The 26,052-nt window shown below is 42.1% G+C and overlaps 1 protein-coding gene across 3 annotated transcripts in view; it reads left to right on the forward strand.

Annotated features, from left to right (window-relative positions):
• Positions 1–26,052, forward strand: part of SH3KBP1 (SH3 domain containing kinase binding protein 1) — a 585,247-nt gene that overhangs the window by 284,318 nt on the left and 274,877 nt on the right. For all 3 annotated transcript variants that reach the window (XM_073565874.1, XM_073565873.1, XM_073565875.1), the window contains one exon: positions 8,520–8,640. In XM_073565874.1, coding sequence (XP_073421975.1) covers positions 8,520–8,640 — 121 coding nt within the window. The remainder of the gene's footprint in view (positions 1–8,519; positions 8,641–26,052) is intronic.

A 26,052-nucleotide genomic window follows, 5' to 3' on the forward strand; every position in this document is an offset into this window, starting at 1 on the left:
TTTTTGGGACGCAGAATGAACAAAAATCAGCGTTTCATGAATTTCTTTTGAGGGGTGCGTTCTGCGTGTGGTAAAATTGATAAAGCGCTTTTATTCTTTGGTTCAGTACGGTTACAGCGATACCACATTTAGGTCGTTTTTTTATGTTTTTGCGCTTTTATGCAATGAAAACAATTTTATATAAAAAATTAAAAATTTTGCATCGCTTTATTCTGCGAGCTATAACTTTTCTATTTTTTCGCTGATGATGCTGTGTGGCGGCTCATTTTTTGCGGGACAAGATGAAGTTTTCAGCGGTACCATGGATATTTATATGCGTCTTTTTGATCGCGCGTTATTGCACTTTTTGTTCGGCGGTATGATAGTAAGTCATTATTTTTTGCTTCGTTTTTTATTTTTATTTTTTAAGGGGTTCGTTAAAGGGGTTAACTAATGGGACAGTTTTATAGGGCGAATCGTTACGGACGCAGCGATACCAAATATGTGTACTTTTATTGTTTGTTTTTTATTTCCAAAAAATGTATTAGGGAATATTTTTTTTTTTTAATTTATTTAGCGATTTTTTTAAAATTATTTTTACACTTTTTTTTAACTTTATTACATTGTCCCAGGTGGGACATCACTGTCCTGTGACAGATCGCTGATCTATCGCATCACAGATCGCTGTGACAGATCAGCAATCTGTCCCAGGCAGTGCTGCAGGTTTCCTCCTTGCCTGCGCTTTGCAGGCATGAGGAAGCCAGCTCCCTGTAGGCTCCCGAAGGTCCCCGTCGCCATATTGGATCCGGGGACCTTCAGGGAAGGAGCCCCCTGCAGCAGTGCTGCACATTGCGCTGCTGTGGGGGGCTCAGGGAAGCACAGAGGGAGCCCCCTCCCTGCCTATGCTTCCCTTTAACACCCGGTACACCGCAATCGTGTTTGATCGTGGTGTACCAGGGGTTAACGTGTCGGGGGTGGTCCGTGACTGCCCCTGACACATTGTGACGGGTGTCAGCTGTGATAATCAGCTGACACCTGGCCGCGATCAGCTGCGCTCCCCCTGTGAGCGCAGCTGATCGCATTAGATGTAATATTCCGTCCATGGGAATTAGGTCCCAGGTCACATGGACGGGATAGTACGTCCATTGTAGGAAAGGGGTTAATAACTCTTTTGCTGTTTTATTTTGTGCAAAAATGTCAACTAATAGAAACTCAAACTCTGTATTTGCTAGTTAGTGTGCCATCGGTAAAATCCCAGCCTGCCGTCATACTTACATGGCTGTTGAATATGGATGCGATCTGGAGAGTTGTTTGTTGCGGTGCGCACACTGGGGAGCTGGTGGTCACTGGACATTTTCTTCAGCTGACTGAGCACAATAATTGCTCTTCTGGGAAAAGGTGTCAAAAGAACCTTTTATGCTTTATATTCTGTGCAAAGAAAATGACGAGCGATTCCATCCAATGAGATATTCCTGCATTGCTGTTCCAATATCTCTTCTTCCCACATCCTTAAATGACGGGAGGATGGTATTGGGGTTAATAGTTGACTTGCATTCTTTTATTAAATGTAAATAGGCAGTTTGAGTCACATTTTATAATTTTTTTTAAAGGGCTTTAAGGGTTTAAAGGTGTTGTTTGATCTTAAACTACAAGTCTGCAGTCACTCTATGTGACTCTATGAGACTGCAGACTTGTGAATCCTCACATCGTGCGCACTGCGAGGATTCTCCAGGAGTGTCGGGCACATAGTCAGCAGAGAACTCTATAAGGTACAACATTCAGACTTAAATGGCCACTGGCAAATCAATTCATATTTCAGAAATTAATGATACAATCAAATATAAAGGAAACTTTGTAATACATTGTATAAGAGAAATATGCTTCTTTCTCCGTTTATAAGCCACTTCTCCTTCCCCATGTTTGCTGAACTGAACTTTCACTCTGAACAGCTGCACAAAAATTTTGGGCCAAATAAAAGTTCACTGTGGGATCAGGTTACAGTTGTCTATTTTATGTCTATTTCCAGAGGAGGAGAAAGAAAGAGGGAGAAACAGAGTGAACGACAGAGACACCAACAGATTTTGCTGCTGTTTTCACAGCTTCTCCAGGTTCCACAGTTACGAATGCTCATTAATGTCATCCATTGTGATGCACAGAGACAGGAGGGTATATTTCTGTATGTAGTATTCAGGAGACAGTCATAGCAGCTAGTCTCTAAACGCTAGGCCAGAGACAACTGAAAACTAAAAAATTGAGCCTTTCAAATACGGCACGTCAGATAAAAGTCCCCTTTATTTAAAAATAGACGTTAAATAAAGCTTTTATATTACATGAATATTTGTGGCATAGAACATACAGTGGCATGTAAAAGTTTGGACACCCCTGGTCAAAATTACTGTTATTGTGAACAGCTAAGCAAGGTGAAGATGAAATGATCTCTAAAAGACCTAAAGTTAAAGATGACACATTTCCTTTGTATTTAACGCAACAAAAAAAGTAGTTTTTTTTACTCTTTTAAAATTATAGAAAGAAAAATGGGCTGATGGAAATGTTTGGGCACCCTTGGAGATTTGTGTACTCAGATAACTTAAGGTTTCAGACCTAAATTAGCCTGTTAGGGATATGACTTGTTCGCTATCATGCAAATTTCCCAGCTTTATAAAAATCCAATTTCCTCTAACCTTGTGCCAAAATACAGCAGCCATGGATTCTTCTAAGCTGCTGTCTAGCACTCTGTAAATGAAATTGGTGGAGGCCCACAAAGCAGAAGAAGCGTTTTCAAGTTGCCCTTTCCTCAGTGAGAAATGTAATAAAGAAATGGCAGTTAACAGGAACAGTGGAGGTCAAGATGAGGTCTGGAAGATCATGCAGAATTTCAATGAGAGTTGCTCGTAGGATTGCTAGAGATGCAAATCAGAACTCCTGCTTGACTGCAATAGGCCTTCAGAAATATTTAGCAGACTCTGGGAGTTGTGGTACATTGTTCTACTGTTTAGAGACACAATTATGGCCTTCATGGAAAAATCATCAGAAGAAAACCTCTCCTGCATACTCACCATTAAATTCAGCGTCAGAAGTATGCAAAACAACATCTAAACAAGCCTGACTCATTTTGGAAACAAGTCCTGTGGACCGATGAGGTTAAAATAGAAAGGGCACATAATTTCAGAAAAAGAACATCTCACCAACCATTAAGCATGGGGGTGGATCAATCATACTTTGGGGTTGTGTTGCAGACCATTGTCTGGCACAGGGAACATTTGTCAGGTAGAGGGAAGAATTGATTCAATGAAATGTAAACACTTTTTTATGCAAATATAACTCCATCTATAAAATAGCTAAAGTTGAAAACAGAATGGCTTCTTCAAATGAATAATTATCCTAAACACACATCAAAATCCATAATAGACTCCCTCAAAAGGTGCAAGCTGAAGGTTTTACAATGGTCTTCACAGTCGCCTGATCTGAACATCATTCAAAATCTGTGGCTAGACCTCAAAAGAGCAGTGCATGCAACACGACCCAGGAATGTCACAGAACTGGAAGAATTTGCCAAGGAAGAATGGATGAAAATCCGTAAAACAAGAATTGAAATACTGTTGGCTGGCTCCAGATGTGATTCTTGCAAAAGGGGTGCTACTAGGTAAAAACCAAGTAGGGTGCCCAAACTTTAGCACTGGCCCATTTTCATTTTTGTAATTTTTAACATGTAATAAATTACAATATGTATGTATATATTTTTTTTATCTAAAATACAAAGTATTTTTCTAAGTATAAGATACACTTTTTCTCCCAAAATTTTGGAGAAAAATGGGGGTGCGTCTTATAATTCGAATATACCTTACCGACTACGGTGGAGCGGGGTCCTAGGGCCGCTGCTGGTGGAGGCAAGAGTGGGGCGTTGCTGCAGGCCTCAGGTTGGGAGGAGGGGGTGTTTTGAGGTGCGACGTTGTGGATGTTCGGTGATGCGGGGGCTCCGCTGACATTTTATGAAACCCCAGATCCCCACATTTTCATGGTTTACATTGCGGTGGAGTCTGAGAAAATGGCCGCTGGGAGCAGTGCATGTGCAGATGGAAATCTCAGCACCAAGATTTCAGAAGACAAGATTTCAGTGTCTATTTTCCCAGAGTCCACCGCAATGTAATCCAAGGAAGTTCGGGGCTCCCGAGCTTGCACAAAATGTCGGCGGAGCCCCCGCACCACTGAACACCCGCAGCGTCACATCCGAACACCCTTTCCTTCCAGTCTGGGGTCCGCAGCATCGCCCCACTCCCACCTCTGCCAGCAGCGACCTTGGTACCCCGTTCCACCGCCGCAGCCTCCCTTGGTAAGCAATAAGACATGCTTATTTTATTACAAAATATTTTTTTACTATTTTTCTTCCCAAAATTTGGGGTGCGTTTTATAATCTGGTGCGTCTTATAAAATGCAAAATACGGTAAATGTGTCATCTTTAACTTTAGGCCTTTTAGAGATCATTTTCAACTTGCTGAACTGTTCACAATAACAGTAATTTTAACAAGGGGTTCCCAAACTTGCATACTATATAAATCATGCAATTTAGATATTCATTTTATAAAATCCATCCACTACAATGTAAAGACTTCACTTACTAAAAGAACCAGTACAAATAAGTTTATTCTTACAATTTGTCGCAATGTCCAACTCTACGATTCTATGATTCTATAGATATTAGAAAAAACTTTTTGACAGTTAGAGTGATCAATGAGTGGAACAGGCTGCCACGAGAAGTGGTGAGTTCTCCTTCAATGGAAGTCTTCAAACAGAGGCTGGACAGACATCTGACTGGGATGATTTAGCGAATCCTGCTTTGAGCAGGGGGTTGGACCAGATGGCCCAGGAGGTCCCTTCCAACTCTACGATTCTATGATTCTATGATGTTTTCATATGAGTTTATTTAAATTTGGTTGAGTTATAGGAAAATTTTAAGACATATTGTAAATAGCGGTCCCTGCTTTGTCCTATTGCCAAAATATAAAAATCAAAATGTAGTAGCTTTTTTTTAAGGTACCAGACGTCTGTAGTTCAAATATTCATCTAACAATTCAGATTAAATAAACTATATTGACCAACTAGTGGAGACTAGAAATGTAAAATCTAGGTATATTATATTATTATAGAAATGTTCCCTATCTGATCCTGTTTGCGCAGATCGCAAGAATCGGAAGTTATGGTTTTAGGTTATGTGCACGTGACAGCTTTAGGATGCCGATGCATGCGCTGAGGTTTTCCTAGGTGAAGGAAAAAGCTCAGTCTTTTCCGTGAATTGTCTTCGCTACCAGTTTTGTCATCAATTTAGCCGGTTCAGGATTTTTTTTTTATAATTCTAAACCGTATCTAGGTTCTGCTGCAAAGCCACTTGAAAAATGAGCACACTGCTTCTATTTACACCAAGTAGTCAAAAGAAGTAACAAAATACTTAACATGTGCACAACAATGATGTAATAACATTGCTGTGCATTGTGCTCATTGTTTGCGGTGGTTTCGCAATGCTTTTTCAGGTGACTTCCAGGTGGAATTCTGCCTGAATAAGACGTTATCTTCACATTCCATAATAATTTTTTTAGGTTTATGAGAGAAGTAACCTAAGCAGAATTCACACTAATTAATAAACCACACAACAGTACAAATCAGGAGAACTACAAAACTGTGCAAATGGAAGACAGGACATAAATGTGAGGGTCATGAGTCACTTTATATAAATATAGCCATAAAAGAAAAAAGGAATTTTGCTGCTGTAAATCAGGAAATATCTTGTCATGTGGATTTAGGTGACTGTTCCTAGTTCCCTCTCCTTTCTTATGTGTGGGGATGCTTGACTCAGTAGTCTAGGTGTTTGCATACAGTATAGGCAGGCTTGTAGCGCATATTAGTCTTTTGTATAATATTCATTAAAATAGTTTATAAACAAATTTTTCATAATTAATTCCTTTATGTTTATTTTTATATTTTTGGCATTTAAATTTCCAGTTCTTGCTTGTGCCCATAGCTTTTAATATAAAGGCACTTATATTATATAAAGGCACTTATCACGAAGATTTAGCAGGCATCATATCATGGAGGATGATGAACATTACAGTTTGACGCGTTCTCCAGGGGCATCATACTATACTGTCTTCTCTCTTGGGATTTAGAGCCCATGCATTTGTCAGTTTTCTCACCCAAGTAATACCCAAGTTTTTTATGGATAGCCCTCGTGCCTATTATAGTCTATGAAGTATTTCAGATATTTTCCTCAGACAGAGTGGTCTGTGCAAAAACATGGAGATTTGTCCAATATTGATCCTAGTGTCAGCTCAAACTCACCTATGCAAGTTGGTAGATCCGTGAAAAAAATATTTGAAATGTTTGTTAGAAGAAGCTTAAGAAACCTCCATCAGTTTTTTTTTTCATTCCAGAAAAACTGAAGAACTTCTGGCCAAACTCTGATGACGAAACCTGACACTGACCAAACTCTGGTGTCTCCGATCACAGACACTGGTGAAACTTGGGCCGTGAGAAAATATCTGACGTCTGTATGAGCCCTTGTTTCAGGCTGTAAAAGAGCTTGTCCCAATCAACTATTTCTCTTATTTACTTAAGGATTATAAAAATACATCCTAGAACCCTGAAAAATGAAATGCTCAATAAATCTTTTAACTCAAGATAAATGTTATGATATTTTAGTCAAATAAATCAATTACCATCCGATTGGTAGAAGTAAGGAGAAAATGGGATGAATGGGATGAGTTTCATCTCCGTCATATCTACAGTGACTACTGGCAATCCCATCCCATCGAGCCAAGTTTATTTTTGACCAAAAAGTCTCTGTTGTGCTTCATCTCCTTGAGTGCTGAGTAGAAATACAGATCCATCTCTGCACAAAATATTCAGTGCCATGCATTTATGCCATTTACTCCTAGCTCCTAAATGTTAATTCACCAAACGTGATTGTCCCCATTGAAGGGATATTCCTATCATCTACATTTATGGTATGCTCGGAAAGGAGCCACCCCTTGGCTGGGTCCTTCCCTGGAGGAAGATCTGGCTAGTCCCGTGTTTGAGACTCTTAAATGAGGCTCCACGGACTTTATTTGCACATTGGTGGACACAGACAGAAGAGACCCCTTTGCAGACCAATATTTCATCATAATGCACAGTTCTATCTGCTTTGGAGGTGGAAATGGGACCCTTTACCTCTTGGGCCCCTGTGAGGCCACACAGATTGCATCAATGATATGTCTGCCCCTGGTTTATTACCAGGATATAAATAAATATCTATGGATGTCAAAGGCAAAAATGTCTTATAGGTCATTTTAGTACAATTTAGAGCCCGCTTTCAATATTCCTTGGGGCCTTTACCAGGAAACATCTTAGTTTGAAAGATGACCAGCGAATATGTAATGTTTAATATTTAAATTAGTAAATATTTAAAGCACCACTCCAGCATGTTTTTTTTATTGCAGCGCTGGAGTGGTGCTACTAATCTAAGTTCACTGATCTTTGTCCTATACTTAAGAAGCTCTGGAGAGGGACAGAAGCACACAAAATAGGAGAATACCGTCTGGTAAGGGGTAGGGTATAATCGATGGAAGCACTCACCTAATGGTGTGGTGTGCAGGCACAACCCCTATAAAGGCGTGGAAAGCCTCTGCTGCTGCTGCTTGGTGGCTGGAAGAAATGGCTCTTCCAGAGGTATAATGGCAAAAATAGAAGCTTAGGGAGGCTGCGCTGCCAAAAATAAGAGCCTTTGGATTCCAAAACGATTTGTATGAATAGCAACGCATTTCTGCTCTACACTGGCACCTTTTTGAAGGAGCCGGTCCAGCGCCGAAACATGTTGGTATTAATAAAAACTGTTTTGGAATCCCAAGGCTTTTCATTCAACCAGCCTCCATTTTAGCTAGTATTATACTTACTAGCCACCTTCTTCAGCTCTTCCTGGCACTGCTCCCTCTGCCATCTTGTGACCCTCAACGTCTGACTGACCATAAGTTCTCGATGTAAGTGTATGAGAACCAGAATGAGGCTTTCATAACTTGCCCAGCAAACACTGGAGCGGCAGATCACAAACTTCTGGAAACCGATTGGTGCGGCATGGAAAAAAGATGAAGGTGGCGGCTGGTGAGTTTAAGTCCGGAACAAAGACCTTAAGTTAGTAGGACCACTCCAGCTCTGCAATAAAAAAAATGCTGGAGTGGTGCTTTAAGAGGATCACATAATACATGATGAGATGAGATTTCATTATACTGTAGATATCATCACCACCTATTTATACTTTTTTTGATTCATTTCTGCTTGTACAGTGAATTTTATGGACTATACTTGTGCTGTACACCTTTATAACTTCCATCCAGGAGATGTAAATAATAGATTGTGTTATTACTGCCTTTGATTAAAATATGTTTGGTTTAGCTGTTTTATGTGACATTTTTACAAGCATGCACTACAGGGTGCACAATGACCTTTGTTTGATGTGACTTTTCTAAAGTTAGCATTTTCGCTCTATATTTATATATTTTTATTTTTTTATGCAGGAACTAAAGAAAGATGTTAAGAAAGACGTGAGCAGTAAACCACCAGACAGACCTAACCAGACCATATCTAATGGCAGTGCCCTACTCTCAAGTGAAGCAGTGGTCCGTGGGCCCGGAAGAGGTAATTGAAATGTCACTCTGTACACTGCTTTGATGTCCTACTTGTTCTGCTTTGATGTATTTTGGTAAAACAAGTTTCAGAATATTTTTTATTTTTTTTCATTGAGGAGATGGTTATAAATGATTATTTCAAATTCTTCCACTTCCATCCCTTGAAATTCTGGATGATCGGATTGTTAATGTTTCATTACCAGTGCAGGTTGTCACCATTGTGAAGTATCACAAAATAACTTGTATGAAAAGTGTTGAGCTATGAAATATATTGTTGTAGACGCATAATTGTGTAACAGAAATAGTAAAATATTCATCCTGTATTGAGTACTGCAACGGTGTCTACGGTGTGAGCAGCTGAAAGAGAACCTGTCATCGGGTTCTTATACCTGAAACTAATGCCATCTATGTAAAGTCACTGACCTTCATACCTTTATTTCAAAAATCTAAATTTCCAATTTAGAGAAATGAAGTGTTGAATGCAGATGAGCCACAAGTGCAGCGGAGAGACCACTGCATTTATAGCTCTGCTGCCTCTCTTCCCTATTTCCCTCTCAATGATTGACAGGTCTTTTATCTTTCAATTACTTTTCTCTCCAACTTGAGGTCTAGTGCAACCACGATCATTCACCTGGGTGGTGAAAGGACAGCATGAAGACTGTCAGTGTCTGTCAAACTATGCAGATCATGCCTGCCATACACTGGCTGTCTTCTTCACTTATGCCACGCGTTCCCATATCGGTCATCCTACTGAAGATGACTGCCAATGTTTGGCGCACACTATGCAGATCACATCAGGCACTGATAGTCTTCTTCATTAGGACATTACTGTGCATGCACTAGCCCAGAGAATGACTAGAAGAGTAACCTATCAATCATGGTCTTGAGACAGCAGGTGGGGAATAGGGAAGAGAGACAGAAGGATTGTAAAGCGGGAGTCACAAATAGCAATCTCGCTAGCGAGATCGCTGCTGAGTCACAACTTTTGTGACACAACAGCGATCTCACCAGCGAGATCGCTGTGTGTGACAGCGATCAGCGAGCGGCCCCCCTGCCGGTATCGCTGATCGCTGTAGGAAACCTCTGGACATATTTTTCGTCGCTGGTCTCCCGCTGGCCAGCACGCATCGCTGCGTGTGACAGGCGGGAGACCAGCGATCAGCTGTAAAAAATAATAAAAAAAATATTGTTATTCTCACGTTCTGACGTCCCGCGCAGCCATCCCGCCTCTCTCCACGCTCCCGGTCCCAGTGATAATTTGCACGAATGACCACGAGACGTCGCGCTGCCGCGAGACCGTGACATTTTGGCGGTCATTCTCGCAAAGGATTACTGGGACCGGGAGCGTGGAGAGAGGCAGGATGGCTGCGCGGGACGTCGGAAGGTGAGAATAACAATATTTTTTATTTTAATTCTATTTTTTTACAGGGATATGGGATCAGCGCTAACGAACACAGCGATGCCGGTCGCTCGGCATCGCTGTGCTGATCGCTGGTGAAGCTGTCTGTTTGACCGCTCACCAGCGATCACATAGCGACTTACCAGCGATCCTGACACGTTGATATCGTTGTCGGGATCGCTGGTAAGTCGCTATGTTTGACTCCAGCTTAAGTGCAGTGTGTGCCCCGCTGCACTTGCAGCTCTTTCGCATAACAAGTCAACAATAAATTTCTCTAAAGCAAAAACTCAGATTTCTGAAAGTTAGGTATGGATTTAGTCAGCATTACAGTGCCTTTATAAAGATGGCATTAGTTTGGCAGTCCCTTTAATGCATCTGAGGCTGTACAAGTAGGCTGTACAAGTGTGTTAAACAGCTCTGCTTATATATACTGCACTTATAAAGAATTACTTGGAAATAATTTTCACACAGGAAAGTATTATATAATTAAAAATATATATATAAAATGTATAATAAATAAAGACTTTGTTGGCAAAATAACACTGGTGTGCACACTTATGTGTTGTTGTTTGTATATGTAAAAGCTCATCGTAGGAAAGTAGCCTAAAACAGCAAAATTCAACATTTTTCCTTGAAAAGTCGTAAATGTTATCCTATGTTTTTATGTTTTTAACAGTAGAAAAGAAATGTAAAGCTTTAATAACTCCCCCTATATGTCTTGAAACTACAGAGTAACACCATCCAATTGCTAAGATAATAAATTACCTAAAATGCTAGAGGTCCGGAGACAGAAATTAGACTGAATTAACAAAGTGCTGAAACGGAGGCCAGAAAGAGCACAAAGTCATAGAATCATAGAATGGTAGAGTTGGAAGGGACCTCCAGGGTCATCTGGTCCAACCCCCTGCTCAATGCAGGATTCACTAAATCATCTAAGACAGATGTCTGTCCAGCACCTGTCCATTGAAGGAGAACTCGCCCCCTCTCGTGGCAGCCTGTTTCACTCATTGATCACTCTAACTGTCAAAAAGTTTTTTCTATTATCTAATCTGTATCTTCTCCCTTTCACTTTTGTTCCATTGTTTCTCGTGTTTCCATGTGCAAATGAGAATGATGATCCCTCTACACTGTGACATCCCTTCAGATATTTGTAGACAGCTATTAAGTCTCCTCTTAAGCCCCCTTCACACATAGCAAGATCGCTAGCGATATCGCTAAAGCGTCACCGATTTTGTGACGCAACAGCGATATCGGTAGCGATCTCGCTACATGTGACACTTACCTCCGACCCGGCTCCCCGCTGGATATCGCTGATCGCGCGAGATCGTCCTGGTCCATTTCCTGTCGTCGGCTTCCTGCTGGCGCCGACGACCGACTCCATGGACGCAGGCGGAAGACGTCACCCTCGCTGCGTGTGACAGATAAGTGACGACCGCCGACTGCTGCTGCATCGCTGTGAGATCTGCCTGTTTGGCAGCTCACTAGCGACCATTTAGCAATGCATCAGCGATCCTGACCGGGTCGTATCGTTGTCAGGATCGCATCGCTAAATGTAACGGTACCTTTAGCCTTCTTTTTTGCAAGCCAAACATTCCCAGATCCTTTAACCGTTCCTCGTAGGACATACTGTGAAGTCCTATCACCATCCTGGTAGCTCTTCTCTGAACTTGCTCCAGTTTTTTCAATGTCTTTTTTAAAATGTGGTGCCCAGAACCGGACACAGTATTCCAGATGAGGCCTGACCAAGTCACTCATCTGCTTCATCAAACTCAAAGGACTTGTCGGCTACCTGAATCCTGTTTTGTCAATGCTTACAAGAGAATGGTCAATTCACATGTGGCAAAGAAGCATTGTGTACATGGCCTTAGCTGGATGCTCTGAAAATGATATAGTTAAAAAAGTTAAACCCTGCACACACTCCCCCGTTTTGGAAGATAATTAACCTTATATATTCGTTGGTCCCTTTCTTTTCTAGAGTGCAAAGCTCAGAAGAAACACTGGTTAGCACTCAGAAGAACAGTAGGGCCCTTGATTCATCAGTGCTTTTATGCCAGAAAAGTGGTGTAATAAGCTTTGAAAAGTTGCTCAAGTTTTGCACAACGCTCTGCAGAAATGTTACCTGTAAGCAATAGACAAGCTTTGATTATAATTCGGCTGGGGTCGATCCTAGAAAAACGGTATTATGCAAATTGGACTTGAATCAGAGTTTGATCAGAGTGGTATCCGGTTTTCTAATAGGTGGAGAAGAATAAAAAAAAAAAAGTTTCTTCACCTTCTCCATTACATCAGTCCATGAAAATGAGATCAGACTTGGATGTCATCCGAGTGTAGTCCTCTATTTTTTTTCATATTTTCATAGACTAGAATGATTGAGTGCAATCCGCTTCTCAGAGTCAAATCGTGCTTTCTTTTCCTCGAAAAAAATCAGACCTGTGCGCAGCCCCTTAGAATAATAGGCGTACAAGTGCTGTCTGTTAAACAGTCGTGTGCACGAGCCCTTAGGAAAATCATTACAGCTATGTAGCAATTGCACTTGTCACTTGGGTTAGGCCTGGCAACATAAAAATGAATTGCTTATATTGGATAACCCATTTAAGGCTTCCTGGAATTACTTTATTTTGTTGTTTTTTTTCCATGAGTTTTTACTAACGTTCTTTATGTGCTCTTTAATTTTTATGTGTTTTAAAGGAATAACTTGGGGAGAATGTATAAAGAAAATACCATATGTACAGTATACTGTGGTTTGAATAACCAAAACACACACCAAAAATGACTAAAAATACAGCAAAAAAAACATGGTATTTGTGTAGTATTGTATTTTTATTTTTCCTTATTGAGTTACACAGACGCAAAACCACAGGAAAAACTGCGAGGAAAAATCCCCAAACAAGGCTCTCTTCCTAAAAAACAGTAACTATAGTAAAGACGATGTTTTCAATGTAAGACACAAAGATATGAAGCGCGGTCTTGATTGCCTACGATGTATAACAAGAGGCATGGCTATTGGAATGATTTAATGGCGCAGAAATAAATGGGTAAATAAGCGATCACTTAATCTGACAGCCATTGTTTATATGGACAGATTGTATGGATTAGTCTGTAAAGTGCATACATATTATTCAGAGTAATGTGCGTGTCCATGTTAAAGTGGCTGTTAAATGCACACACAGCCGCAGCGTGATTTATGATAGCATGGTCTAGATAATGACATTTCCTCGCAGGGGGCAGCGTAAATTGATTATATGTCAGCAGAATACAGGGAAAGTGCAGTTTGTGGCCACAATCTGGGGGTGACATTACAATTCAGTTGTTTCTCGAAAACGTCTGCAGAAGACGCTGAAAAATTCCAATTAGCGTTTTTACTCTATCATTATAACGGGATAGCTTGAGACTCACCGTAATTAACATGACCTACGACCAATGGCTTGTCAGGTATGATCATTTCTGGTGAATCATTTTCATTGTGAGTTATTTCAGTAAGGACTAGAGAGCAAAATAACATTTACTTGGAGTGGGTGTCCACCCTCAAATGCTTTTTTTTTTTTGTCTTTAATTTTAATATATGCAAAATTCTATGCAAATTTTTAACCCTGTAGGAAAACAGCCTTTTTTTTCAGTTTATCAGTCAGTTTGTTGAGATTTTTTATTTTTTCCATCGACTTATATGGAATTGTACGTTTGCATGATAAAAGCTGCTTTTTATTGCTATCAACCACTATACTGTAGATCAGGGGTCCTCAAACTTTTTAAACAGGGGGCCAGATCACGGTCCCTCGGACCATTGGAGGGCCGGAATATAGTTTAAAAAAAATTATGAATAAATTCCTGTGCACACTGCACATATCTTATTTAGAGGTAATAAAACAAAAATAGGAACAAATACTATATTAAAAATGAAGTTAAATCATCAAACTTACCGATTTTTTGGGTTCTTCGAATATCTCACACTTCGAGTCAATTTTTTCTCTTTCTTGATATCATTGCTTCCTAGGGATTCAAAATTGCTATTAGTAAAATACCAACATATATACAGCGCTACAAAAACAATATACCAGCAATAAAACTGCCCACACAGAGACATACAGACTGCACTGCCCATCAATGCAGCCTGATCAGTGCCCATCAATGCAGCCTGATCAGTGCCCATCAGCGCAGCCTGATCAGTGCCCATCAGCGCAGCCTGATCAGTGCCCATCAATGCAGCCTGATCAGTGCCCATCAATGCAGCCTGATCAGTGCCCATCAATGCAGCCTGATCAGTGCCCATCAGCGCAGCCTGATCAGTGCACATCAATGCAGCCTGATCAGTGACCATATTGGTGGAACTCCACTTTTACCTCAGGCTCAGACTGGTGTGGTGCAAGAATCCCCAATAGGCAACATTGGTCCCTAAAAGGCAGGTAAATGTCCCCAATAGGCAGCACAGGGCCCCAATAGACAGGTAAATGTCCCCAATAGGCAGCATAGGTCCCCAATAGGCAGGTAAATGTCCCCAATAGGCAGCACAGGTCCCCAATAGGCAGGTAAATGTCCCCAATAGGCAGCACAGGTCCCCAATAGGCAGGTAAATGTCCCCAATAGGCAGCACAGGTCCCCAATAGGCAGGTAAATGTCCCCAATAGGCAGCACAGGTCCCCAATAGGCAGCACAGGTCCCCAATAGGCAGGTAAATGTCCCCATTAGGCAGCACAGGTCCCCATTAGGCAGCACAGGTCCCCATTAGGCAGCACAGGTCCCCAATAGGCAGGTAAATGTCCCCATTAGGCAGATAAATGTCCCCATTAGGCAGCACAGGTCCCCAATAGGCAGCACAGGTCCCCAATTGGCAGGTAAATGTCCCCATTAGGCAGCACATGTCCCCATTAGGCAGGTAAATGTCCCCATTAGGCAGCACAGGTCCCCAATAGGCAGCACAGGTCCCCAATTGGCAGGTAAATGTCCCCATTAGGCAGCACATGTCCCCATTAGGCAGGTAAATGTCCCCATTAGGCAGCACATGTCCCCATTAGGCAGGTAAATGTCCCCATTAGGCAGCACAGGTCCCCATTAGGCAGGTAAATGTCCCCATTAGGCAGATAAATGTCCCCAATAGGCAGCACAGGTCCCCATTAGGCAGCACATGTCCCCATTAGACAGGTAAATGACCCCAATAGGACCCGGCGTTAAAAAAAAAAAGAAAAAAGTACTCACCTATGTCCCCCGCTGCTCTGAAGAGGCGCCCGCTCATCTCAGTCTTCTTCCTGCACAGGCACACAGGCGGTGTGACGTCATCAGGCCGCGCAGGCGGCGTGATGATAATCAGGCCGTCTGTGTGCACTGTACTCTGCTGCGTACGGAGGGCTGCGTAACGCCTTTCCTCGGCGCCTCGTCCCGCCCGCGATTACAGGGCCCGCCGGCATTGAACTGCAGTGCAGTTCATAAGTTCAATGTCGGCCTGGCGGGGGGCCGGATAAAAGTCCTTGGCAGGCCGCATGTGGCCCGCGGGCCGTAGTTTGAGGACCCCTGCTGTAGATGAACAAAATATATGCCGGGCACATAGTAAGGCCCCATTTACAAATCTGTTTATGTACGTTTTCAGTCTGGTTTTTAAGGACCGCAAATAGGGACAAACGCACATATTGCATTCAATGGTGGTGCGCACATGTCAGGTTTTTCACACAGACCATGTGTCCATTTGAAAAACCCACATACATGTCAGTTTTTACTGCTCAGCAAGGACAATGCAGGCCACACACTTGCACACTGATGACACACGAGTGTGAAAAGGCATTACATTTTGCGCTGGGCGCCAGCTACTGAAAGCAGCTCTCATCATAGTCGCTTGGTCTCCCTGAGATTAACGCGACCAGGAGACAATGATGGGAGTTGTATTCAGCACCTGCTGTGTACATCCTGTGTAAAATTAAAATTTGAATTAAAAAAATGGTGTGGGCTCCCACATAAATTTCATAACGAGCAGAGGTAAAGCCCACGGCTGGGAGCTGATGTTAATAAACTGATAAAGGGGACAATATCCCAAAAGGTTCCCAGACTATTAATAACAACTCACATCTGTTTGCTTAGCTGGTGAGTTTATGGGGAACACTAGAAAAAAAAATACTTGGGGTCCCTTATAAATTCAAACCAGCAAAGGCTTAAAAAACAGCTGTGGGTTGAGATTAATAGCTTGGGAAGGTGCCATAGATATTGCCCCCCCTCCCAGGCTACCAACTTCAGCCCTCAGCTGCTCCAGGAAATTGCGCATCCATAAGATGAACCAAGTCTGGCACTTAGCTTCGCTCTTCCCACTTGTCCAGTGGCAAGTGTTGGGGTTGTTGTCAGCTTTGTATTGTCAGCTGATACCAAGTCCAGGTGTCACGCTGTTCTGTCTGTATCTGCTTGTCGGCGTGACAGTGCATGTTCTTGCTTTAACCCTTTGCTCCTTTCTCCCTCATTGAGCTGGGATACTGTTGGCTGTTGGCTGTATGGAGTCTGCTCAGTTCCCTGCTCTGCTTCGTAGCCGTGCTTGTGTTGCTAGGTCTTTGCTCTGCTTTTTGACCATCCGCATGTGCGGTCCCTGGTTGCCGCTGGAAGCTGTCCGCGGGTTGCGAGGTCATTTGCAGCTGGTGCATGACTTTCCACGTATGTCTAGGCTTGCAGACGATGCCAGGTGCTCTAAGCCTCAGTTCCTGCACTGACTGTGCTGCAATAGCTTCTGAGTGTGCTTAGGGCGTGTGCGGCCACACCTCCCCTGCTTTTATCAGGGTTAGTGTGTGTACATGAAATGCTGTCCCCAGCCAATTGCTGAGGGGCAGCTCCTTTATAAACTTCCCTTTCCCTGCTGGGCGTGGCCAGAGCTACTCACAACTCACTAAGCTCGTGAACTTTGCCATGTGTGTCTTGTGTCTGTGTCCCTGGACCTCTCCTGTCTATGTTTTGGTACCAAAGACCCTGCCTTGATTCCTGCTTTGTCCTGTTCCCTCGCCCTGCCCTGGAGGAGGTATATCCAGGCTTGAATCCTTGATCCTGTACCTGTCCTGTACCTGACCCTGTCTGAACTCGCCCTGCCCCGGAGGCGGTATATCCGGGCCTGAATCCTTGATCCTGTACCTGTCCTGTACCTGACCCTGTCTGAACTGTGTCTGCTGTGTTATGTTTTGGAATCTCTTTGTGTCTGGAGCCTCGCACCCAGTGACTCTGAGACTCTTGTAACCGGTGTTCCTGCTGAGCATCTACTACCCTGTGCTCTGACTACCATGCGGTGCTAGCTCCATGCAGGCCCAGGAATCCTGCGGTTTTAGCACCATCACGCTTGAGTTCCTTCCTAGGTCCAATGCCCAGAGCCTGACAACCGCAGTCTGGAACCTGATGGCCGCTGCCTGGAGCTTGATGACTGCAGTGGTGCCTGTAAGTCGTGTCGGATGTCCGGAACCAAACGACTCCTGTCTGATGTCTGCCGGTGACTCTGATGTGAGTGACCCTAATTGGCCTGATGACCTCATGTACCCTTATGTCCTGCCTGTGTCCCGATGTCCCGCCTATGTGTGCCTCGGTGATCCGTTGGTGCCTTGGGGTCCACTGGGAGGTGTGGAATTGGGAGCCTGGCTTAACCCTGTTTTGTCTATGTACTGTGACTTTACTTTAAGTAAACCTTACGTTCTTGATATCTGAAGTTGTGCGGTGTTATCTAGTCCTACGTGTCTTCTTTGTCCACATGCTCAGCTGCCACAATATCCTGGTCTCTGCCCTTCCCTAGTTTGGGTAGGCTCTGATCCCCCTCTATGGTATAGAGGATCCATATTGCGTCCCGCCCCTTGCTGTCGGCATGGAGTCGCCTGCTGGGCTGCGTTCGCAGTTCATGACACCAGGGGTTAGTAATGGAGAGTCATCTATAAGACGCCTTCCTTACTAGTTCCATAGTAAGTTTTGAAATAAACACACAGTAAGAATGAAGTCCTTTATTTGAAATAAAATTCAAAATCCTCTTTTAGACATTTATAAAAAAAGTTATACGTAACTTTATGCCTATTATTATAATCCATCGAAGCCCATGTCCCCTGTAAAAGACAAAAAATAATAAACAACCATATTCTTCACCTGTTCGATGAGAAGATAATCCATACTGTTCCACGCCATAATCCATCTCTACTTAATATGGATTTCAAGCTGATTGCTAAGAATTTGTCACTCTGAACAGAACAAACCATCTTTTCTGAAAAATGTTCATTAATTTAAATACAGTAATTCTCTTCACTAATTACTGCTTTGAAATTTAATAGTATGTATGTTGTGTTAAATTAGTAAGAACTATATGTTGCGGGAAATTAGTAAGTATAAAAAAACTATAAAAAAAGGATCCCAAGTAATCAAGACCGACATTATTCACACCGGTTTTTATGGAGGAAGAGGGGAGGCGTTGGAGTCAGATCCTACTGATTCATTAAAAAACGCATGATTCTTAATTATTCAGGTGCATCTGTCAAGTGGTATATGCCTCCATGCGCTTCACCAGAAATCTTACTTCAGCCACGGCTCATCATGAATTAAGTGAGCTGTGGCGTCATGCCCTCATCCCACCCTAGCTCAGCCCATTTTGGCGAAGCTCGGCGAAACTGCCATGAAAAATGCCAAATGTCACAATTTGTTTTGTAGTGTGGCTACAACTCTACATGGCGCGAAACTACTGTATGTTCCTTCCATATGGCGGTGCATTCTGTTATGGCACCATCTTGTGGCCATATACATCTCTTGGAATGGTCATATTAGAGTGGTGATCTTTAACTCATGGCTCTCCAGCTTTGCAAAAGCCATCAGTTGCCCATGGTTTGAAATATTCTGCAAATTTACAGCTCAAATTTACCATGCTGAAAATCTTATTACAGTAGCCGCAGCATCGATGAGATTCTACCAAATCATCATCATCATCATTGTCCTGCGTTAAAAATCTGCAGCATAAATTGGCATGTGGTGCTTATATTCAATCTAGACCGTTTATGTTGTTGACTTTCACATCAGAATCCAAACTTTGCAAATAAATCTGAAAAAAAAAATGTCAAAATTTGGTGCTTTCTTTTACTGTGGCATCAGTTCTGTAGCTTGCCCTTTTTAAACTTTTATATTGCCTATATCATTCAATGCCCTTTTCAATTTCATATTCATCCACAAATAAATCTAAGTAGAAGAAGAAAAAAGAAATTAAAATTAGAATTAAGTTTCGCAAATTCTAATTATAAAGCTGAACTGAAATAGCTTTTTATCTAGAAAATTAAAAAAATATATATATCAAGTGGAAATGCGAAATATAATAGTTAAGGAATGTAATCATTACTGTGATAAATACCAGTTTAATCCCGGAATTACCGATAAATATGTGAAATATTCTTCCTACAGCCTGTGTTTTTCTTTGTGGCTGCGTTTGTGAGATTTCCATAATGGTTCTGCATTTGTAATAATTGCCTTTAGCAAAATATGAAGATTCTTAATGTTTGTATGCAGCAGATGAAGAAATTAACTTTACTGTCATATTACTGTAGTTTGTAAGCAATTACATTTATCATTAACTATTTCAACTTACATTTCAACATATTAATCCCAGTAAAGCAAAGGAAATGTCTGAATATAACAAAGAGGAAGCTTGAACTAATTCCTTAGAAACTCTATGGCCCTAATTATTTATTCTTTTTTTGCTTTTGTTTTATTTTTTAATTAAACTTTTAGGTATTTTATGCCACATTCATTATAGATATTGCGTTACTTTTGCTCTAGTGTTTTCAGTCATGTCATTTTTGGAGGTTTGCTTGACAATATGGGCATGATTTTCATTTTCAATTAATTCATCATTTGTGACTTTTTTTTTTTAAAAACTGTAAATTTTTATTAATGATATGTCAGTTATTGACAAATATAGAAAAGTGAAAAGCATCCTTTACAATCCAAAACAGAGAAAGTTGGGATAGTATCTACTGTAGATCTCTTCCAACACACCAAATAGACTTAAAACAATTTAAGAATGTAACCTTAATATGAGCAGACAAAAAGACAAGACACACACCGTTGGAAAGGGAAGGGGAAAGAGCAAGAACCAGGGGCAGGGGAGGTCAAGGCTCGAATATTGATCTATTCCGGTCTCTGCGCCCAGAAGTAGTCCCAAGGAGCCCAGACCGAAACAAAGTACTCCATCTGATATAGTTAATTCTGTAAAGTAGATGGAGGAAAGGCGGTGGAGAAACCTGCCTCCAATTAAGGGCGATCAGACATCTTGCCACGGTAAGTATGTGTGATAACAGTTTTGCTACCCTTTTGCCATCCCTTTAGGGGTAAGACTTAGCAGGTATATAGTCGGATCTAGTCCCACTTCGGCAAAATGCACATTAGAAATCAGTGAACCCACCAAACTCCAGAAAATCTGAATCTCTGGACAAGTCCAGAAGATATGATACAGTGTGCCCACATCCAAGCCACAACACCAACACACATTTGGAATTGCAGGATTCAGTCTGTGCAAAAGGTCAGGAGTGTGGTACCAAAACATTAGTATCTTATACTGATTCTTTTTATAGAGGGTGCCAATAGATGACTTAGCCACCTTTTCCCAAATGATATGTCATTTTTGGGGTGAGAGTTCCTTTCCCAGGATAGATTCCCATCTGCTTATGTAGGAGTGTTTTGATTGGCAACCATCTCGGGGGGAACAGAGAATTTTATAAAATTCTGAAATTAAACCTTTAGTCGTCGTCCCTTTCCTGAAAATCCTCTGTAAATCAGTTGGCAGGGAGATTCCCAAGGAGCCAAAAAGGGAAAAGGCAAAATGTTTAATCTGTAAGTATTGATAAAACTCTTTATTAGTAATAGTGAATTTAGATTTAACTTCATCAAATGAAAGAAGCTCAAGTGTATCCCTGTCTACCATATCCGCAAATCTAAATATGCCCGCAGAGGACCAAGAGTGGGCTATTGCATGTTCTAGACTGCTTGGTAACAGGGGTTGGAATATGGAGGAAATCATAGGTGAATTTGGAGAGGCGAAACCAAACTTCTTCATACATGAATGCCAAACTTCCCTTGTGAATCGAATCGGGCCCAGAAGCAGCTCCGGAATTATTGCAGTCCTATTCGACCATAATAGAGAATTAGGATGGGTTGGGGCCAACCACAATTTCTCTATTTCTGTCCATTTATTGTATACCCAAAACGAGGTCTACGAAGGGATTCTACAGAGATGGGCAGTCCATTAATATTTAGTGGTATGTGGGACCGATAATCCTCCCTGTTACTTAGGGGAGACAAGGACACGCTTAGAGATCCAATGACGATCATCTTTCCAGAGGAACCTCATCATTGCTACCTGGAGGGACTTGAGCTCACTCATGGGAACCTTGAGCGGTAAGGTCTCAAAATAATAAGAGCAGTTTAGGAAGGAGGGACATCTTGAGCGAGGAAATTCTACCTAGAAATCATAGCGGGAGCGGCTTCCATTTGTCTAACAAACTCTTTAACGTGATCAGTAGCGATGGAAAATTGGAACTATATAGGAGAAGGAAAGTTTAACCCCCGAGTATTTCATATTCCCAACTTTCCACCTGAATTTAAAATTTAACTTGAGATAATCTAGTATTTCAGGGGGGAATGCTCAAAGTTAGAGCCTCAGTTTTTGACCTGTTCAGCTTATACCCCCCAAAAATCGCCATATTTTTTAAGATCATCCATCAGATTAGGCAACATAACATGAAGATAAGCCAGGGTTAAAAGGACATCGTCAGCAAATAAGGAAATCTTAAACATCTTATCACGAACTTCTATCCTTGAAATGTTCGGGTTTTGCCTGATCATTGCCGCTAACGGCTCAATGCATACAACATATAATAGTGGCGATAGAGGGCAACCCTGATGGGTCCCATTGAATATTTTAAATGGAGAAGACGTATTGGAGGGAGGCCTAATTGAGGGAGTAGGAACGCTGTACAGTACTCTTATAGCTGCTAAGAAGGGGCCTGAAAAGCCAAAGGCCTTTAAGGTCTCAAATATAAAGGACCAGTTAAGACAGTCAAATGCCTTTTCACCATCTAGGCTCAATATCAGAGACTGTAGTTTATTTTAGTTAGATTCATCAATTAAGTTTATCGTCCTTCTAGTGTTGTCTCCTCCCTGCTGGTTAGGGGCGAAATCCACCTGATCCTTGTTGATAAGCTGAGGGAGCCAACAGTTCAACCTATTAGCCAACAAGCAAGTGAAAGCCTTAAAATCAGAATTCAACAGCACTGTCCCTAGGGTGGTCTACTCTCCATAAGTCAAACAGGGAATTAGTCCTGATTAAGGGCCCCATCACACATAGCGACTCACCAGCGATCCCGACAACGATATGAACTTGTCAGGATCGCTGGTGTGTCGCTACATGATCGCTGGTGAGCTGACAAACAGGCAGCTTCACCAGTGATCAGCACCAGCAACGACGAGCGGGCGCGTCGCTGGGTACCTTAGTTACCAGCGTGCTGATGCAGGGAGCTGGTAACCAAGGTAAACAGCGGGTTTCTAAGCACCGCGCGGCACTTAGAAACCCGCTGTTTACCTTAGTTACCAGCTCCCTGCACCAGCTCGCTGGTAACTAAGGTACACAGAGGGTTTCTGAGCGCCGCGCGGCACTTAGAAACCCGCTGTTTACCTTGGTTACCAGCTCCTGCTCGCTGGTCGTTGCTCTCCCTCCTGCCACACGCAGCGATGCGTGCTGGCCAACGGGAGACCAACGACCCAAAAAAAGTCCAGAGCTTTCAAGAACGATCAGCGATACCTGTCACACATAGCGATCTCGCTGGTGTGATCGCTGTTGCGTCACAAAACTTGTGACTCAGCAGTGATCTCACTAGCGAGATCACTGTGTGTGACGGGGGCTTAACTTTCTGAAATCTTTTGTTAAATTGATCAGGTTTTGTGAAGGGGGTTTACTATTTAAAGAGAATCTGTCAAATTACTCCGAGAAAGGGATGTTGAAGTCTACCCCCATCAGCAAGGCAGCCGGCAGAAGTTTTTGTATTAGGGAAAAAACTTTTCTCAGAAATTGAATCTGGCTTGTGTTTGGAGCGTAGAAATTACATAGAATGATGGGACTGCCTCTTAATGAGGCCTCCAAAATGATGTATCTGCCCCCGGGGACTATATGTGCAGAGGACAACCCGAGGAGATCAAAATAGCCACTCCTCCTCTCCAATTATTTGAGAACGCAGAGTATGACACAGGGAAGGAGCCAGAAGCAATTCTAAAGGAACCCGTACTGTCAAAATGTGTTTTCTGGAAAAAGGCAATATCTGCTTTTTGGGACCTCAACTCCCTTAGGGCAAGCCCCCTCTTTCTATGGGAATTGAGTCCCTTGACATTCAAAGATAATAAGCGTACCATTTGGGAAAGTAATGAATCTCATGTGCCAATGATCGACTAGAGCCAAAACCACACCTACCCCCCTCAAGATGCGGAACTCGGCCCTCTCCTCCAGAGGGAGCTGAAAACTATGTTCAGGTACTTGCCGACAGCCGAACGGGTAGGGGAAAACAAAGAACACAAAAAGAAAAAAACAAGCAATGGAAGTAAATATAACATAATTTTTCCCAGGAGCTAGAAGACAACCTGGTCTGTGGCTGGCCCTGTGGAAGAAAAAGGAAACAAACCCACAGGATTAGTAACCCCCAATATCCACAATAAAATAGTCAGGGAGTCGTAGCCCACCTCCAAAACTACAAAAGGAGAGAACAAGGCCAAACAGAGCTTCCCTAGACACCAAACATTATCAAAATGCACGACTCCCTTATAAGAAGGGTAAAATGAGAAACGGCTGACAAGCTATTACAGAATAATACAACTAAAGAGTCATAAGCACCAATCATAACCAAATTCTTCTTCTTTCCCTCTTTTATGTAAGAAGGGGTGGAAAATGAAAAGAGTTCTGTCCCTGAGGTCAGTGAAGGCCATATGATCCCCTCCCCTCTCCTCCGTTTTTCAATCGGTTTTTCTTTCTCTTCTGGATCCAGACCGGGGATGGAGGCTGGCCTGACAGGTCTGGGATATCCCAGTTAGGAATCTTGGGAATCTGGAGATCCAATTTTTCACAGAAAGGAGGTAAATCAGCAAGCCAACGCAGAGTCGCAGACACTCCATCTTTTCGAGCAGTCAAGGTGAAGGGGAAACCCCAACTGTAGTGGATTTTTAGGTCCTTCAGCGTAGACAACAAGGGACGAAGGAACCTCTTTTGTAGCGTTATACGAGAGAGGTCAGGGAACAATTGGATGGTGGTGTCTTGGTACAAAATCTTCAGGGTTCTGGCATTTTTCATGATCCTTTGTTTAATTCCAAGGTCATGGAAGCAGCAAATGATGTCTCTTGGGAAAGGGGAAGATCCTTTGGGTTGAAGGGCCCGATGCGCTCTATCTTATTTAAAGGGAGTGGAGACTGGATCGTCCAGAATGGAGGTGAATATTTCTGAAGATTTGAATTAACATTTTCCTGACCATCCGACTCAGGAACTCCCCTTACTCTAATGTTGCACCTTCGGCCCCTGTTATACAGATCTCCTACTTGAGCCTGTAGGTCCTTGACCACCTTGTAGATGTCTGATGGAAGGCAGCAACATGGGATCTAGTTTCATTGTGTTCTCCTTCCAAAGAATCAATTCTGCCCGCCAGAAGCTGAAGGTCCTGTCGCACACATGCGATTTCTGATGTACAAGCATCTTTGACCTCTGATATTAATGCCTTAAAGTCCTCTCTTAAAGGAAAACCAGAGAGAAATTTCAGCCACTGAGGAGGCAGGTGATCTTTTGGTGAACAATCCTCCTCCTCAGAAAACCCCTCCTTGTAATCTGTCCCATCATCATTGCAGGGGTAGCTAGGGGTTAACTTAGGAGGTTTCCCTTTTGAACCAAAGTCCTCTGAAATGCCCTGGTAGCCTTTCCCCCCCATATAAGGCTTTGAGCGATTTGGCTGATATGCAGTATAAGCAGTATGCGTGGTAAATATTTGCTAAGTTTTCAAGCTCATCTGTTTTGTTCTGCTTTTTGTGCCCTCTTTATATCTCTTCTACCTACTGCTAAATATTATTACATTCAATGCCACAAAAAAGGCTAATATGCATGAGAATATTTGGCCCACTTAATTTCTACTGTATACTAGTCAAGAACTGTTTGTGATTCTTGCTCCCTTATCTACAGGTATTATGTAGAAGTTACGCACCTGTTTGTAGTGTCCCCCCAGAACTGTCAGAGGCTTCTATTGTTGGAGAATAATATTTGGCTTTAAGATCCTCTAAAACTTTGGAAGAAATGCTCACTGGGAAGTGCGGTGGTGTGATTGTTGTCTATTTTACCATGTGCACCTGCAAACCTCGTCTGCCTGATTGTATTGTATAATTAGGGTCTATTTAGTGTGCGCACATACAGTTATCGTCACAGGAGGATTCTGCATAGAAATGTTGTCAAGACAGGAGCCATCCTACACTCATCACGATATCACACTGTAACTTCATTTCTCTTCCACTGCTGGTAATAAACATCGTTTTTCATGTCTTATGGCTGAAAAATAATCTTACCAATTTATGTGATGTTATTGAAAAACAAAGTAAAAACCCCGTTGACATGTGAAATTAATTTATTTGTACATTTCTAGAAGGAATAATATGGGAACGGCACAATGCAGAGTAAGGCTATGTGCGCACGTCGCGTATTTGTTTGCGGAAATTTCTGCAAGGTTTCTGCAGAACTTTTTTTATGTGGAAAATATGCACGTTTTTAATGCCTTTTTGTAAATCCATAGAGCTAAATAAAGATATATTATTAAAAAAGAAGAAAATAATTGTGAGGTAATTTACTTGTTCGACCTCTTCTTTTTCATTTTCCCTTTATATATATATATGTAATACCAAGCCTGGTGTTTAGTAATGAGCAGGTGTCAGCCAGATACCCTCATTAATAAAGTACAGTACCCTCAGTACATAGAGTTAAATAAAACACACACAGTCACCAGCTTATGTAGGAGCATTGACATAATTAACCTATATATGCTGTAG

The sequence above is a fragment of the Dendrobates tinctorius genome, unplaced genomic scaffold (genome assembly GCF_039654945.1).
Source record: "Dendrobates tinctorius isolate UK_male_01 unplaced genomic scaffold, ASM3965494v1 ptg000016l, whole genome shotgun sequence".
NCBI lineage: Eukaryota > Metazoa > Chordata > Amphibia > Anura > Dendrobatidae > Dendrobates > Dendrobates tinctorius.